Below are 17,966 nucleotides of genomic sequence, written 5' to 3'. Positions count from 1 at the left end.
ACACTCTCTGGTGACTCACTTCTCTCTCCAGAGATAGATACAGATGTAGATGTGTTTATGCATGTGATGATGTTACCATGACTGGTTTGCTTGCCCATTCCCAGAAATTTCCAAACCCCTGTAAGGTGGAAACTCTCTCTTGTTATGTTTTCAATTTTCAACATATATTACATATAGTATTTGGTTTATATAATCTACACAGTAACTATTTTGTTCGATGAGTGAAAACATGAATGATATTAAAATGATGAGAAATAATTGAATTTGAATTTGAATTTGGTACCAGAAAATAGTCCAAGAATAATTGCTGTTATTCACCAAAACATGTAGCTCTGGGCTTCTTGGATATCGAAGACAAAAAATAAAATTTTATGAACTTTTTTTCCCATAAAAGAAGTCAAATCTTTTTTTTTTTTTCATTAATTTTTGAGGATTTTTTTTTAAGCAAGGATTTTCATTTAAGCAGCAATAAACAGCACAGCATGCTGGAATATTTAATAAGTTTTAAAAAAGATGCAGGCATAGTCTTCATGTAAGTTTTTTTTTTTTTTTTTTTTTTTGAGACGGAGTCTCGCTCTGTCACCCAGACTGGAGTGCAGTGGCTCAATCTCAGCTCACTGCAAGCTCCGCCTCCCGGGTTCACGCCATTCTCCTGCCTCAGCCTCCCGAGTAGCTGGGACTACAGGCGCCCGCCACCTCGCCCGGCTAGTTTTTTGTATTTTTAGTAGAGACGGGGTTTCACCATTTTAGCCAGGATGGTCTCGATCTCCTGACCTCGTGATCCGCCCGTGTCGGCCTCCCAAAGTGCTGGGATTACAGGCTTGAGCCACCGCGCCCGGCCATAAGTTTTTCCATACTGACCTTTCCTAACAGCTAAGCATATCAAATGAAACCCCACTTTAAGAAGGCATTTTTCTTCCTATTGGAAGGAATGCTCTCATCTTAGCTGTTGCTTGACCTATTTATGCATCATACATGGATTCTTACATAATAAGGACAGTAAACCATGGGCTCCTGTGCATCTAATTCTTATTTACACTCTTTGTCCATGTGGCTTCAAGGAAAAGGACTCCTTTGTTGGGGGACGTTTACTGTAAACCACAAGTTCATCATCATGCAAAGAAGCTGTTCCTGCTGAGATGACACCAAGCAGTTTCCGCAAAGCTCTCTTCTGTGTTGAAATAGAATTCCAGGCACAAGCAGCACTTACAATCTCAACTTTCGTGTTATCATTCAGTCCAACTCATCCTGTATATTGCCTTCATGATGGATGAACTTTCCCTGTAGATGCCTTTTGCATTAATATTTGATATCCAGAATAACTCCATTCTCCATAGGCTGAGTAAGCAGATTAGCATCTGGAAATGGAGAGATGGTAAAATTTGCTTTCTTGGAGAGTTCTGCAGTGGCCTCTAATGAAGCAGCTGCACTGCCTCCATGCATGCCAGGCACTTTGACATCAGTGACTTCCCCTAAATTAGGAGAAAACGTGTGCAGTCTGCCCATGTATAACCTTGTGCTTTGTAAGCCAAAGAGAAATGTAGGAGTCCTTTAAAAGCCGATGTCACCTGCACCGCGGCCGCTGCTCTTTGTCCCCTACTCATCCCTTTCTTGTCTTTGCCCTTTTTAATCTCCTGTGTCTTGTGTTTATCGGCCTACGGGAAATCAGAACCTTAAATCCATGTTGCAAAAATGCAAGGCAAAACCAAACAAAAATACAGATTAGAATAATCCAGCAATTCTATTTCTGAGTGTATATCCAAAGGAACTGAAAGCAGGAGCTTGAAGAGATATTTGCACACTTGTGCTCCTAGCAGCACTACTCACAGTAGCCAAAGGGGGGAAGCAACTTCAGTATCCATTGACGGATTAGTGGATGAACAAAACATGATACATACGTACAAGGAGTATTATTCAGCCTTAAAAAGAAAGGGAATTCTGACACATGCTACAACATGGATGAAGCTTGAGGACACTGCCGAGTGAAATAAGCCAGTCACAAAAAGGTTCAACTACTATATGATCTCATTTACATGAGGTACCTAAAGTAGTCACATTCATAGGGACAGAAAGGAGAATGGTGGTTACCAGAGGCTGGGGGGAGGGTAAATGGGGAGTTGCTAAACAGATACAGGGTTTCAGTTTTGCAGGATGAAAAGATTCCAGAGATCTGTTGCACAACAATGTGAATATCGTTAACGCTATTGAACTTTAAACTTAAAACGGTTATGGTGGTAAATTTTATGATATTTGTTTTTCAACCACAGTTAAAGATATATAGAGGTTAGAAATAGAAGCCCTGAAGGGGGCTGGCGTATCTAGAGAAGACTTAAGGATAGTAGCAAGAAGTGACAAGCAAATGGTCAAAGAGTGAAGGAGGAGCTGCATGGGAGCTTTGGTTTTAACAGTTTCTGTACACGAGGACAGGAGACAAAACACAGGTGGGACGTCCAATAGGAGGCTCCCCACTTCATCTGGGACCTCACTGTTAGGATTAACTAAGCACATTCTATTACTAACATCTTCACTAGGGGGACTGCATGGAAAACTGCCTGTTCCCAACCTTGTTCCAGGCTCCTAAGAGTCCCTCAGTAAGTATTTGATAGACAAATCAATGAAGACCAATTTTTTTTAAAAACTGAATTCTTTTCCACCGAATTAGAGCTAATCAGAGATGAATTAGGGGTTAAAACTTTTAATATCTGGGTCTAAATTTCCCCACATTTTAGTTTTAATTATTTCGATTTTTTCAATAAATAGTTCAGTTTTTCTTATAGCGGGCTTCACCAATAACCTAGATAGTCCCAATGAAAATCTTTTTACTCTTAGTAAAATTTGAATATGTATCTCAACATTAACACACTTTTCAGAAATGAAGTCATTTAAGATCTTTTATTGAATTCCTACTTTTCGTAAGAACTATTTTTATAGCAGTTTCTTGGCCTTAATGAGCAGCAGCATTTTGATGTGATGAAGAGCATAATTTTAATGGTACATTGTAAAGGAATTGAAGTATGTTGGTAAGAAAAACGCTTTTTGTTGATCATTATCCTTTTCTTATTTATTTTAACTGAAATATGTTGGTTTACATTTCAGAATTTGAACATCTGCTTTTTGTATTTTTAAATTATGGTGTATATATATATTTGTGGCCGTGGCATGACAACATGAAACACTTTTTTCTGTTGTTTCTTTTGGTATCTAAAAGCATGTGAGTCAGGATCTGGAAGCCTCGTCATGTTCTTCAACACAAGGAAAATTTAACCGAGAACAGTTTTACAAATTTATCATTTTCCCTGGCAAGTGGATTAAAGTCTGGTACGATCGACTGACCTTGCTGGCATTACTTGATCGGTAAGCCACTGAGCATGCACACGTGCTGTCAGAAGGCACACCGGGGACGCGACAGTGCCCACTGCATGCTTTCAAAGAGAAAACTGTCACTCGCACGTTTTCAGGTCGTGCGCTTCCTTTGCTGACAACCCAAAGTCAAAGCAGTAAGATTCTGACAACTTAACAAATTGTAGTTTAGCAGTTACAATGAGAAATAAGAGTTACAATAAGTAACTGTCTTATTAATAATAAATTAATGTTATAATTAATAATAAGAAATAATGAGAAATAGTAGGTTACAATAAGAAATAAGAAATGGTTTGTATTTCAGGTTCGTTTGGGCACAGTAGCATGCTTTGGTGTACTCATGTCTTGCCACAGTTTTGTGGGAAAGCTAGAGGCCCATCTGTAGCACAGGGCCTGGCCTGACTGGGTGTGGGCATGGGGAGAGGAGGGAAGATGAAGTAGGGTGATTTCTGCCTCTTTGGATTCTAATTGCTCACTTGTGTCTGATGCACACTCATTTGAATGTTAATTTTTCCTTTAATCCCCTTTTCTCTTTCTCACCTCCTCCTACCACTATTCCATATAGCAAAATGTTGTGGGGTTGGAGCTGTGGTTACTGGGTAGGGAGAAAGAGGAGGAAAAGTTAAGGTTAGTTAAAACATGATGGAGGCTGAGCATGGTGGCTCATGCCTGTAATCCCAGCACTTTGGGAGGCTGAGGCTGGTGGATCACCTGAGGTCAGGAGTTCAAGACCAGCCTGACCAACATGGTGAAATCCCATCTCTACTAAAAGTAAAACATTAGCTGGGTGTGGTGGTGCACGCCTGTAGTCCCAGCTACTCAGGAGGCTGAGGCTAGAGAATTGCTTGAACCCAGGAGGCAGAGGCTGCAGTGAGCCGAGATTGTGCCACTGCACTCCAGCCTGCACAACAAGAGCAAAACTTAGTCTCCCTCCGACTCCCCCCCCCCCCAAAAAAAAACATGATGGAGATGGGCCTAAGGAGTGGGAGCTTCTCATTTGTATCTTTACCTACCTCAAAATATGCACATAACAGTTTATGATGTTCAAGGGCTAAGTAGCACTGACTACGTGGTTGGCTTGAAAATTTCAGATGCTATTACTAATGCTGCCATAAGCAATTGCTGAGTTTCATGGTTTAATGCCAGCCCTTGGGGGCAGTGGAAAAACTGATTGCCTGTCTTGTTGTCATTGGTCCCCCAGTGACTGGTTGTTATAGTAATGTCTTAAATAGTGTGATCACATATGAAAAAAACTATAGTCATACAAAATTACAACAATAAATTTTAGGACCCACAAGTCAGGGAATGGAGTTATAATGGTTTTCCTAACAACACTACGTTACCCAAGGGGCACACACTTAGAAGGAACATTTAATACTTAACTAATAATCCAAGATAGTATACTCTGATAAATGAGGCATTTTTGAAATATTAATTATTTTCTCTTAAAAAGAAATTATTGAAAGTTGGACTAGCTTCCATTAACCCCTCATATCAAAACAAAAATAAATATATCTATAGATTTGTTTGTTATTTTAAAATCTACTTGGTGACAAAAATTCAATGGAAATCCATTGGAGGTCTAAGAAGGATGATGAAGATGATCACACTTTTTAAAAGCTTGTGTTTTTATTATTTTAATCACCTTTCTGGCAAGTCACAATGGGTTTTTTAATGTTGTGCTTAGGGATGACCTAGAAATAGCACCATTTCCTTATCCATAGATCTTTCAGCTGGTGTGGGGAATCCCTGGACTTGAGTCAGCCTTGGGAATTAAACCCGGTCCCTACTACTTATTAGTGCTGTGATCCTCGGATGGCTATGAAACCTTTCAGTGCGTCAGTTTCCCATTTGTTAAATGGGTATAATCTATACCATAGGGAGGTTGTAAAGATTAAATCAATTTAGTCATTGGACGAGTTCTTTAAATACTAGTTGCTATTATTATTATTATTATTTGGAATGTGGCCCAGCTCCCAGAAAGAAGAAAAATTAAAAATAAATAAAATTAGGATAGCCTAATTTTATTTAGGCTATGTAGATGTTAGCAAATCCAGACACTAAAATTTAGACTGTTAGTTCATAGGCAAAATCACTTTTTTTTTTTTTTAAGTTTAAGTTCTGGGATACATGTGCAGAACGTGCAGGTTTGTTACACAGGTATACATGTGCCACGCTGGCTTGTTGCACCTATCAACTCGTCATCTAGGTTTTAAGCCCCCCATGCATTAGGTATTTGTCCTAATGCTATCCCTCCCCTTGCCCGTCACCCCCTGACAGGCCCTGATGTGTGATATTCCCCTCCCTGTGTCCATGTGTTCTCATTGTTCAACTCCCACTTACGAGTGAGAACATGTTTTGTTTGGTTTTCTGTTCCTGTGTTAGTTTGCTGAGAATGAGGCAATATCACTTTTTATTTAGAGCCATATAAGCCTACCTAAAGTCATCTGTTAGCAGGATTGGTGATTTAGTTTTACAGTTCAGAGTCAATTAAAATAAGGACAGGGACTACATGAACTCACAACTCACAGCGAGGAAGGAGGAAGAAACCCAAAATACTGATCTAGAAAAACTCAGTTGTTTGGGACCTTTGCAAGGAGAGCATAATCCCCAAACAGGGCTGTGGGTCAGAATCATCTGGGAAGCTGGGTAAAAATGCATAATATGCATAATAAAAACAAACTTTAAGGGCTAGGCAGGAAGCGGAAGAAATCAGTGGGTAACAAGCACTAAAATTGCACTAATCATTGCAATAAACTCCCATAGATTAAGGCATTCTGCCTGACATTCTTCAGCTTAACTCTTAGAGTCAGGCTGTTCTTCCTTAAAAATGTTTTCTTAGTCTTTGGGCAGTAGTTTCATGGTTCCTGTCATTGCAGTCCCAGCTATTTGCCTGCAGTTCACCTATTCTACTCAGATGTTTCTGGACTTGTCCTATTCTCCTTATTTATATTCTCTTATTTCATATCTTGCCATTACACTTTCCTGAAAAACCTGAGGGTTTATTTTCATTTATCTAGTTGATCAGGTTAACATCTGAAATGAGAAGTTGCCCTTCTGTGCATCATTTCAACATTTCATTCATTCAACAAATATGAACCAAAGCACCTGTTCCATGCTTAGATCTGTACTGGGCACTGGGTATGGAGTGATGAATAAAACAGCCATTGTCTCTGCCCTCACGGAACTTACTTTCTTCTGGGAGAGGAGAGAACACTGTAATAGGTGCCATGAAGGAAACACATAAAGGCCTGAGATAGAGAGACCTGAGAGGGAAGGGCACTGATGTTCGAACTGGTAATTGGCAAAGGCTTCTCTGAGGAGGAAACACACAAACTGAGATGTAAAATATGAGAGGTAGCTAGCTATATGACAAGTAAAGAGGGAATCATTCATGCTTCTCAAACTAAACTAATTGTCATCATTGTTATTGTGAGAACACACACTTATAGCTCTCATCCTTAAAAATCCTCCTTAAAACCATCATTCTCAGCAAACTAATACAGGAACAGAAAACCAAACAAAACATGTTCTCACTCATGAGTGGGAGTGGAACAGTGAGAACACATGGACACAGGGAGGTAAACATCACACACCAGGGCCTATCAGAGGGTGGGGGACAAGGGGAGGGAGAGCATTAGGACAAATAGCTAATGCATGCAGGGCTTAAAACCTAGATGACAGGTTGATGGGTGCAGCAAACCACCATGGCACATGTATACCTATGTAAAAAACCTGCATGTTCTGCACATGTATCCCAGAACTTAAAGTATTTTTTTAAAAATCCTGTCTTACCCCACTTTCTTACCAGCCACTGTCCTGTTTCTGTGCTCCTCTTTGCAGCAGAACTCCTTGAAGGGTTGCCTGTGTTTGTTTCCACTTGCTCTTCTTTCATTCTCTAATAATCCTATCCCATTCAGGCTCCCCCAACCCCAGAACTCCATTGAACCTGCCCTTGTCAAGGTCACCATTGACTCCATCTTTTACTTCTCACATTACTTGACTCATTTAGAGTATTTGACAGAGTTAATTTCTCCTCCTGCCTGGTAGAGGTTCTCTTGGTTTCCAGGACTCGGCATTCTCTTGGTTTTCCTTCTGCCTTGCTGGTCACTGCTACATAGGAAGGGAAGATTTACAGGTTTTTCTGCCTCCTGACCCTATAATGTTGAAGTCCCCAGTGGCTGCAAAGCTCTTAGTTTTCATTCTTTCTCTATCTACCCTCCTTTCTTTGGTGATGGCATTCAGTCTCATGGCTTTTAATATGCCAACGACACTCAGATTTGTATCACCAACTTGGACTCATCTCCTGAATTCCAGACTTGTATATCTAACTACCAAATTGACATCCCATGATATCAGGATGACATCTCACATCCAAGACTGAGCTCTTCATCTCAGCCTCACCCAAGCCTGCTCCACTTGCGGTCTCCCCCATCTCAGGTGACGACAACTCCATCCTTCTGGTTTCTCTGCTTAAATATCTTGGAGTCGTCCTTGAGTCTTCTTTCCTTTCACACCTACATTCAGTCTCTTATAGGAAGTTACTTTCATTGTTCCTTCCAAGTGTATCGATTATATCTTTTCAGTGTTAATGTGACCACCTGGTCTGAGCCATTTCATCTCTCATCTGGTTACTGCAATACTGCAATAGCATCTTCCCTGCTTATAATGATTCATTCTCTTTGTATAGCTTTTTTTTTTTTTTTTTTTTTTTTTAACTTCTCACGTTACTGACTCATTTGCCTAGACTGTTGCCTAGGCTGGTCACAAAATCCTGGGCTCAAGCGATCCTCCTGCCCCAGCCTCCCAAGTAACTGGGATCACAGGTGCCCGTCATGCTCAGCCCCTGAACAGTATTCTTAACATAACATAATCACAACATAATAAGGCTTTTCAATGTCACTGCTTTGCTGACTGCCCAGCAACAGCTCCCCATTTCACTCAGAATGAAAATCAAAGTGCTCACAATGCCCACAAGTCCCCCATACTGTAGCCACTAATTTGCTTTCTGGCCTGATCTCCCACTATCCCTGTGGGCTTTTCTGCATCCATACTGGCCTTCCTTTTGTCTTTCAGGCATGCCAGGCAGTCCTCCAGCTTAAGACCTTTGTACTGGCAGTTCCTGCAGCATGGAGCATTTGTCTCCCAGACATTTGCAGTGCCAACTCCCTCACCTTTTCTCTTGCCTTGTGCTATTCTTTTTTCTGTTGCATCTATGTTTACATATTGTATATTTTACTGAACTTTTTTTATTCATACTTACTTATGGCACCACTCATGAGAAAGGAAGCTCCCATCTGTTTTGTTCACTGATGTCAAAGCAGCTAGAGCGGTACGGAGCACTTCTGCTGCATAAAGGAAGAAACCAATTTTCCTTTACAAATCGGCTCCCCTTCCTAATTTCTGCCATGGATTCTGCCATGATCCTTTTCTTCTCAGGTTGAAATCTTGGAGTAATCTTTATTCTTTCAATCTGTCCATCATTGTCCGTAATCCATTTGGCGTTCTCTCAGCCTCACTCTGAATTGTGTCCCTGAGTCAGGGGTTCCTTCCTATTCCCCAGCCATGTGAGTTTCCCAGGCCCTCATTACCTCTCCTGGGAGTTTTGTTTATCCTTGCTCTGGTCTCTTCCCCATCCGGTGCACCTTGTACACCTCTGCATGATAAATCTTTCAAAAGTACAGCCTTAGTCATGTCACTCTTTGTCTGGCAAGTAAATTTTGTAACCCAATATTTAAAGATAGATAAACAAGAAACTGAGGAAGGGAGGAGTGGGAGCCTGGGGGCAGAGGAATTGAATCCTGGCAGAGAAGAATTTGGAGGAAAAATACTTTTTAGGAACCTTATTCTTTCCCCTCCCCAAAGAGAAAAAGTTTGTTTTTTTTTCCTTTGAAATTTTATTTCCAAGACCTTTGGATATTTTTAAGTATCCATCAAAATGTTATGAGCATCATGAATTTTACGGACCTGAACACACCAAATACATTGAGCATTATTAAAAGTGCATAGTGGGAAATAAAAGACACCCACAATTTCCTTTTTGACAAATATATTTTGGTTTCCCCAGATTTAAGAAAAAAATTCAGCTTGAGCCTCATGGTTATCTGAATACTCAGCCTTTCTGTATGTTTGTATGTTATCTTTCTACCCTACTTCTATTATTCCGTAATATATCAGCTACAGTTCAGTCAACCAAATCACCCATTGTTTTCCTTCTCCTGGCTGTTGTCCTCAGAGTTTCCTGTCCTTCCTTGTGTAGGAGGCCCAAGACTATGCCTCTTGGCAGCCTCAGCTCCAGACTTATTTTATAATAGTTATTTATTTTTCTATGTCTTTGAATCTGTGAAATCTGTATACATATCTATCAATCAATCATCTCTATAGCTATCTGTCTGAAATTATATATGAAAAGTCCCTATCAAATGATTCATGCATTTGTTCATTTCTTCCAAAGTTTTCTCTTTACTGTTTCTCTCATTTTTGTTAGCTATTGAAGCATCAAGTGTCAGCATTAGATGTGGGTTCTTTTTCACTCATTTTTTCATTCGTTAAAAAATGTTCCACGGAAGAAAATATGTTAAAAGACAAAAGATTGTTATCCAGTATACAAAGAACACTTAAAACTCAACAGTAAGAGAAAAGAACAACCTGAAAATGGGCTTAAGGCCCAAATAAACACCCCAACAAAGAAGATATACAGATGACAAATAAGCATATGAAAAGGCCCTCAACATCAATAGTCCTTAGGGAATCGCAAATTAAAGCAACAATGAGATACCAGACATACCTGTTAGAATGGCCAACATCCAAAACACTGACAACACCAAGTGCTGGTGAAGATGTGGAGCAACAGGAACTCTCATTCTTTGCTGGTGGGAATGCAAAATGGTACAGCTACTTTAGAAGACAATTTGGCAGTTTCTTATAAAACTAAACATATTGTTACCACACAATCTAACAATCATGCTCCTTGGTGTTTACCCAAATAAGTTGAAAACTTACATCCATGCAAAACACTGCACATGAATGTTTATAACAATTTTATTTATAATTGCCAAAACTCAGAAGCAATCAAGATATCTGTCAAAAGGCAAATGGGTAAACAAACTGTGTTATCTTCATAAAGTGAGATGCTATAAGAGATAAAAATAAGTGAGGCACCAAGCCATAGAGCCATGGAGGAACACTAAATGCATAGTACTTAAAGAAAGGAGCCAATATGCAAAGGCTACATACCGTATGGTTCCAACTATATGGCCCTCTGGAAAAGGCAGAACTATGGAGACAATAAAAAGATCAATTGTTGCTTGTTGCCAGGGCTTAGGGTGGGGGAGGGATGAATAGGTGGGGCACAGAAGATTTTTAGCAGTGGAACTTTAACTAGAGTTCCCATTTGGTGGAGACATGTCATTATACATTTGCCAAAACCCAATGTACAACACCAAGAGTGAACTCAAATGTAAACTATGGACTTTGGGTGATACTGATGGATAATGACGTGTTAGTGTTGGTTCATCAGTTGAGGCTGATGGTGGAGGAGGCTGTATGTATGTGTCTGTGGGGAGGGGCTACGTGGGAACTCCATACTTTCCCCTCAGTTGTGCTGTGAATCACAAATGTCTCTCAAAAATATAGCCTATTAATTTTTTTTAAATGTTCACAATTGCCTACCTGCTAGGCACAAAGTAGTCAATTATTCCTGTCTAAAAAAGATATCAGCTTAGTGGGGTAGAAAAACAGATATATGAGCAAAAACTGGAAAGGTGAGATGTATACTCAGAATCTTTGTGAATGACCGACCCAAACACCCAGGCCCCTTGTTCCCTGACCCTGTGGTCCATGCCATCCCCTGTGACTCCGTTTCTGCCACTCCCTTCCATGGCCTCACCCTGCATCTTATCCTCTCACAGAAGTCTTCCACCTCTGACATTATCATCCTGTCTCTGCTCATTCTTCGTATCTCTCTCTGACTTCCTCAAATGTTCCTCAGTCCTCTCCAGCAATTTGCCCCACGATATGTCTCTTACCTTGCAGCCCTCGCCATCTTCAGTTTTCTCCCTATTCTACCTAGGCTACCTGATCCAGCCCTGTAGCCCTGAAACAGCCTTACGTTGTCCTTTGCATACCCACCTGATAACACTCCACCTCTGGATGACCCCACCTCTCGACCCTACACCTTGTATGGAGAGTCCATACAAGAGTCACCCAGCGCGACAGTGTGGACCCAACACACCCCAGGGCCAGCCCTCTGCACTGTCAGGAAGTTGCAGTTCACCCTTAACTCTCCTGCTGGAGCACTCCTGGCTCCTGAAATTTGACAGTAAACTCGGACACTAAAAGTTTTATCTGGAAATGATTGTCTGCTTAGGCCAGGTGTGAATGCATCCCCCTTACACCCCCTTCCATTGAAAGGAACCAGTGAAGCTCTTTATCTGAAACACATTTCATGGTCATGGATGGAATCATTAACTACATTTTGCCAATAAACCCAGTTTAGTGGCCAAGGAGATCCAATGGGATGAGATTTTATTCGCTTCAACAACAAAAATCTGGTGTTAAGTTGGATTTTGTTTACATAGCATGAGGAATAAGTAAAGAAAGAGACCTTAAAATCTCATAGGGGAATAAAGTCTTGCTTAAGGTAACTACTGTGTTGTCATGGTTCATTTTTTTGGAAACATGAAGGCATTCTGTTTAAAAATGGCAAAACTGGCTGGGCATGGTGGCTCACACCTGTAATCCCAGCACTTTGGGAGGCCAAGGCAGGCAGATCGCGAGGTCAGGAGATTGAGACCATCCTGGCTAACGTGAAACCCTGTCTCTACTAAAAAAATACAAAAAATTAGCCGGGTGTGTTGGTGTGTGCCTGTAGTCCCAGCTACTCCAGAGACTGAGGCAGGAGAATCACTTGAACTTGGGAGGTGGAGCTTGCAGTGAGCCAAGATCATGCCACTACACTCCAGCCTGGTGGATAGAGTGAGATTCTGTCTCAAAAAATAATAAAATAACATTTTTTAAAAAGGCAAAACTTACTTTTTTTTTTTTTTTTTTTTTTTTTTTTTTGCTTTTATGTATATATTTTGCACAGAACTGAAGACATCAAGGAGAATGTACTGGCGATTTTACTCATTGTCCTGGTTTCCTTCCTTGGATTTCTGACCTTGAGCCGAGGCTTTTGCAAAGATATGTGGGTGCTCCTCTTCTGCCTCGTCATGGCCAGCTGCCAGTACTCCCTGCTAAAGGCAAGACCACATCTAATTCTTACCAGTAGCGTGTGCTGTCACTAATGTAGCCTTGAAATCATGAGATGATGACACAGACACTTCTGATTTGTGTTTTAGAGTGTTCAGCCTGACCCCGCCTCACCAATACACGTAAGTTTCCAAATACAGGCAAGTAGTTTTTCTTGTCTGTCTGTGTTGAAGACAAGGAAAAAGCCAAAATCTAGTCAAAGGGCCAAGTCTGTACCTAGCTCTCTATATTGAATATAAAATAGAAATATCAAATATATATATATATAAGTGCATGGTGGCCAGCTTCCAGCTAGATCTGAGAGCATGGTGTGGGTGGTATGGGCGAAGGTGTGGGGCAGGGGTGGAGAGCGTGTGCAGAGTTTTTCCTATCCCACTGGATTCAAGTCAGCAAAGACTGAGCAGTCTGGGGGGAAGATCCCACAGACATTGCCATCAGACTGCCTGTCTTTGTGTCCTGATTCCTCCACTTGAATGTTTGACATTGAACAACCTACTGGGCCGCATCATGCCTCAGTTTCCCTATGTGTAAATAAGTCTAATGGAAATGCCTACATGGATTAAGTAATCCATGTAATGTGCTATAACAGTGCCTGACACATAGAGGTTGCTCAATAAATGTTAGCTCTTTTTAGTGATATAATTATATGGGCATGAATCATTATTCTTATTTTTTAAATTTATTGTATATACTTATGGGGTACAGGGTGATGTTTTGGTATATGTATACATTGTAGAATTATTAAATCAAGCTGTTTGACATATCTATAACCACATATAGTTATTTTTTTCTGGTGAGAACATTTAAAATCTACTCTCTTAGTGATTTTTGAGTATAACAGTGTATTATTGTTAACTATGATCACCATACTATACAGAAGATCTTCAAAACTCCTTCCTCCTGTCCAGCTGAAACTTTGTACCCTTTAGCCAATCTTTCCTCATTCCTCATCCCACTGCCTCCTGGTAATCACCATTCTATTCTCTTTTTCTTTGGGTTCAACTTTTTTAGATTCCATATGTAAGTGACATCCTGCAGTATATTCCTTTTTGTGCCTGACTTAATTCACTTAACCTAATAATGTATGTCCTCTAGATTCATCACTGTTGTTGCAAATGACAGGATGGTCTTGTTTTTTTTTAGGCTGAATGATATTCCTATTATATATGTATACCACATCTTCTTTATCCATTCATCTGTTGATGGACATTTAGGGTTGATATCATGTCTTGGCTGTTGTGAAGAGTGTTGCAATGAACATGGTGATGCAGTTATCTCTTGGATATATTGATTTTATTTCCTTTGGATATATTTTCAGAAGTGGGGTTGCTGGATCATGTTCAAAAATAGAATTTTTTGTCTGTCTGTGTTGAAGACAAGGAAAAAGCCAAAATCTAGTCAAAGGACCAAGTCTGTACCTAGCTGTCTATATTGAATATAAAATAGAAATATCAAATATATAAGTGCATGGTGGCCAACTTCCAGCTAGATTTTCTCAAAAAAAAATAGAATTTTTAAGAAATCATACTGTTTTCCATAATGGCTGTACTGATTTCCAAATCCACTAGCAGTATAGAAGGGTTTCCTTTTCTCCAAATCCTTGCCAACACTTGTTATCTTTTGTCTTTTTGATTAAAGCCATCATAATAGGCATGAGGTGATAGCTCATTGTGGTTTTAACTTGCATTTCCCTGAATCATTCATTCTTTTTACATGAAGCTAATCTCTTTATTCCACATTTTTACATATATTGTTAACTTTTAATCTCTGTAACTTTGAGCTGATTTGTAACAAAGACTCTGAGCTCACCTATGCTGATCTGTTGGTGCCCTGGCATTATTTTGTGAACTCTGAAACACACACATGTGCTTTCCTCTGAGCCTGCTGCCCCTTTGCTCATCCACGGTGGCCTATGGGGTGGGTGCTATGGGACAGGCAGTGCCCCTTGCAGGCGTCTGGGCCACGTGCCTCTGTACTGAGTTCACTGCCAGGTAGACTCCCCAGCTTGCTAAGCAACTGTGTGGCAATCTGCTGTGGCCCTGGAAAACCCTCCCAATGAAAGAAAGCTTGGTTTTCCCTCTGTTGTGCTTTTAAAAAAAATTATATCCAGGATTTAGGACCCATTTTTCAATCTGTGATAGCTCCTGTTTAGCTCACAGTAATTAAGAAAAGCTTATAATTGGATGATCACATGGCATGCATTGCTATCTTGTTAAATTCCTCTGTTCCCCATAATTGGTTTACATGTAATACATCTTCTTTTATCCTAGAGTCTGAATGTCAAGATAAGTAGCAGCAGCATAATTAAGGTATTGAGATGTATTGTTGTGATTATCATCAGAAATCTGGGTTAGGTGGTGTGAGAGAGATGTACAGCTTTGAAGCTTTTTTGTTCAAGCCCACCCTAGATGCCACATCACCATTCTCCTGCCTTAGTCAACTCTCCTCACTCCTAACTGCACTTCAGTGTCACTGTTTTTTCTGCATGACTCTGGGGAGGGGTGTTCTGTGCTGTTAAACATTCCTTTCCTGCATGTCCTTTCAGAAATAATGCAGGACATGCCAGTAAAGGTGGATGGCAAGTACAGCTGCGTAATCCTTGTGGATTTGTAATGTCTGTTACTATGGCCCCTATGCCACTGCTCTAGGTTGGAGTTATATTATTTAGTTCCTAGAGGAATCAATCAAGCTGCTATTCCTTTATCTGAGCAAGCATGTCATATAGTGAGACAGTAAGAAATTGCTTTTATAAGACATAGTCAGACATTTAACTATGTTTATTGCAGTAATTAATTTGCTTACACAGATTTCTAAGTAGATTAGTCTCTGATTTGGGTTGGCATTTCTCCAGTACTTCTAATGAAGAAACAAAACATGGTCGCTATAAAATGTTTCCTATTGCAATCTGACTGAACCATGTGAGTATTTAGAAGACAGATTTATTATCTCCCATTTGTAGGTAGAAAGCTTTAGAAAGGAGATGGTCAGGAGCAGGAACCCAGGTTTGGGACACAGAGACGGTTCTCAAGCTTGCTGCTAATTTTTATTCATAATGGGCTGTGAAAAGAACCAAACTGCTTTTCAGACTGCACTACTTTGCACATTTGTGGAGGGTAGCTATTAATAAATTCAGCCAATTTTTGCTCTTAGAGTGATTGACAGACTTTTCTTTTTTGCTTGCTTCTAAGAGCACAGGTGGCATATTTTGAGCAAGTTGTTAAAATCAGAAGATAGTGAAATGAAAATAAAATTTTTGCATAACACTGTGTATTTCAGTTTTAAATGCAGAATTAATAATAATGGCATGACAACAGGTATGATACAGTAGCCCCTAGGGTCAAAAGAAATTAGTTTGATTCTAAAAGAAAATAGGTCTGGGAGAGCTTAGAAAGATTAGGAGTTGGATACTGTCTAACTGAAACTTTGCAATTTGAGGATCAGAGATGGCAATATATTAATGGGGAATGAAGATATTAATTTGCTTACACAGGTGTCCATATAGGACTAACTGACAGTAACCACTAATAATAACCCAGAAAGCAAAGTTCAGTAGAATATCCAAGAGGCAGTGAAAAACTAGAGCTGTGTGCCCGGAATCACTTGGGCAAGGCAGAGGCAGAGCTCCATTTCCCGCCTCCCCTCTACTGGCTGGGACAGCACCCGGTAATCTGCATTTTTACACACTCCCAGGTCATTATGGTGGAGGCAAACACAGTTCACACGTTGAGAAATATTGGAGTAACCAAAAGCATACAGGGTTCATGTTTGAATCCAGCCTTACCATGTGTAAGCTGTGAGAGCCTGGGAAACTTACTTCTCTCAATCATAGGTTTTTCATCTGCAAAAGAGGAATAAATAATAAAATAAGATTGCAAGAGAAGGAAACAATGTAGTGTCCCTGAGTGTTTAGCACAGTATCTGGCCCTGAAGCACTTAGCAATTGTTAGTAGTATTTTTATGTTTGTGCAAAATATGGATAATCAGAATAACATCAGTTGGATTTAATAAATAATGCACTGGGCGGCTGGGCACAGTGGCTCATGCCTGTAATCCCAGCACTTTGGGAGGCTGAGGCGGGTGGATCACAGGGTCGGGAGTTCAAGACCAGGCTTGCCAAGACGGTGAAACCCCGTCTCTACTGAAAATACAACAATTAGCCGGGCGCAGTGGCAGGTGCCTGTAATCCCAGCTACTTGGGAGGCTGAGGCAGAAGAATAGCTTGAACCCGGGTGGCAGAGGTTGCAGTGAGCTGAGATCACGTCACTACACTACAGCCTGGGTGACAGAGTGAGACTCTGTCTCAAAAAGAAAAAAAAAGAAGAGCGCACTGGGCAACGTATGTAGTATGCCCAGTGCAGGCTTTAGCGTATCCTAGAGTATACTAAGTATACTAAGTCCTCTGTAAATGTTTCCTTCCTCTTTACATATGTGTCTTGATTCCTTACAGTACAAACTGCAAAGAGTGAGGGCTACAGCTTGTTATGCATTCTATTCAATTAACTGTTGCTACTATTCAGTGAAGACATTTGGTATCTACTTCAGGTTATATAGAAATTATTGGGGATTATTTTTTTGTAAGTAAACCTTTCATTTTAGAATAGTTTTAAATCTACAGAAAAATTGGGAAAGTGGTACTGAGAATGTCTGTATACTCCATTCCCAGTTTCACTGTATTAACCTCGTGCATTAGTCACAATATTATACATTTGTTACAATTAATGGACCAATATTGGTACATTATTATTAAAATCCACATTTTATTCAGATTTCCTTGGTTTTTACCTAATATCCTTTTTCTGCTTGAGGGTCCCATCCAGGGCACCATATTACATTATAATAGCTACCATGTCTCTGTAGGCTCCTTTTGGCTGTGATAATTTCTCAGATTTTCCTTAAGCCTGAAAAAAAATTAGTCTGATTCTAAAAGGAAACAGTTTCTGGGCAACTTAAAAATATATATAGGGTGAGGTGGATACTGGAAGAAATCCGAGGAACATAGACTGGCAATATACTAATAGCTTTTGATGACCTTGACAGTTTTGAGGACTCGTCAGGTAGTTTATACACGTTTCTCAGTTGGGATTTTTCTGATGTTTATCTCTTGATAAGATTGGGATTATGGATTTCAGGAGGAAAACCACAGAGGTAACATGTTATATGGATCACATCACATCAACGGGACAAATTATCAATATGATTTGTTTCTGTTGATGTTGACCTTGATCACCTGGCCAGCATAGCGTTTATTAGAGGAATGATTTTGAATGACATGAAATAATTTCCCAATACTCAATCCTAAGAAATAAGAATGTCAACTTAGTTTTAGTGGATCTTGATGAAAAGTTCTCAAATAA

General features: G+C 40.0%; 1 protein-coding gene across 1 annotated transcript in view; it reads left to right on the top strand.

The window, feature by feature from the left end:
* The window catches only part of PCNX2 (pecanex 2), a 318,318-nt gene that overhangs the window by 64,928 nt on the left and 235,424 nt on the right, over window positions 1-17,966 (top strand). The window contains 3 exon segments of the mRNA XM_030935586.1: window positions 3,209-3,354; window positions 12,449-12,602; window positions 12,702-12,734. Coding sequence (XP_030791446.1) covers window positions 3,209-3,354; window positions 12,449-12,602; window positions 12,702-12,734 — 333 coding nt within the window.

The sequence above is a fragment of the Rhinopithecus roxellana genome, chromosome 8 (genome assembly GCF_007565055.1).
Source record: "Rhinopithecus roxellana isolate Shanxi Qingling chromosome 8, ASM756505v1, whole genome shotgun sequence".
NCBI lineage: Eukaryota > Metazoa > Chordata > Mammalia > Primates > Cercopithecidae > Rhinopithecus > Rhinopithecus roxellana.
Note: the sequence above shows the minus strand (reverse complement) of the source record. Positions and strands in the feature narration are given on the sequence as shown.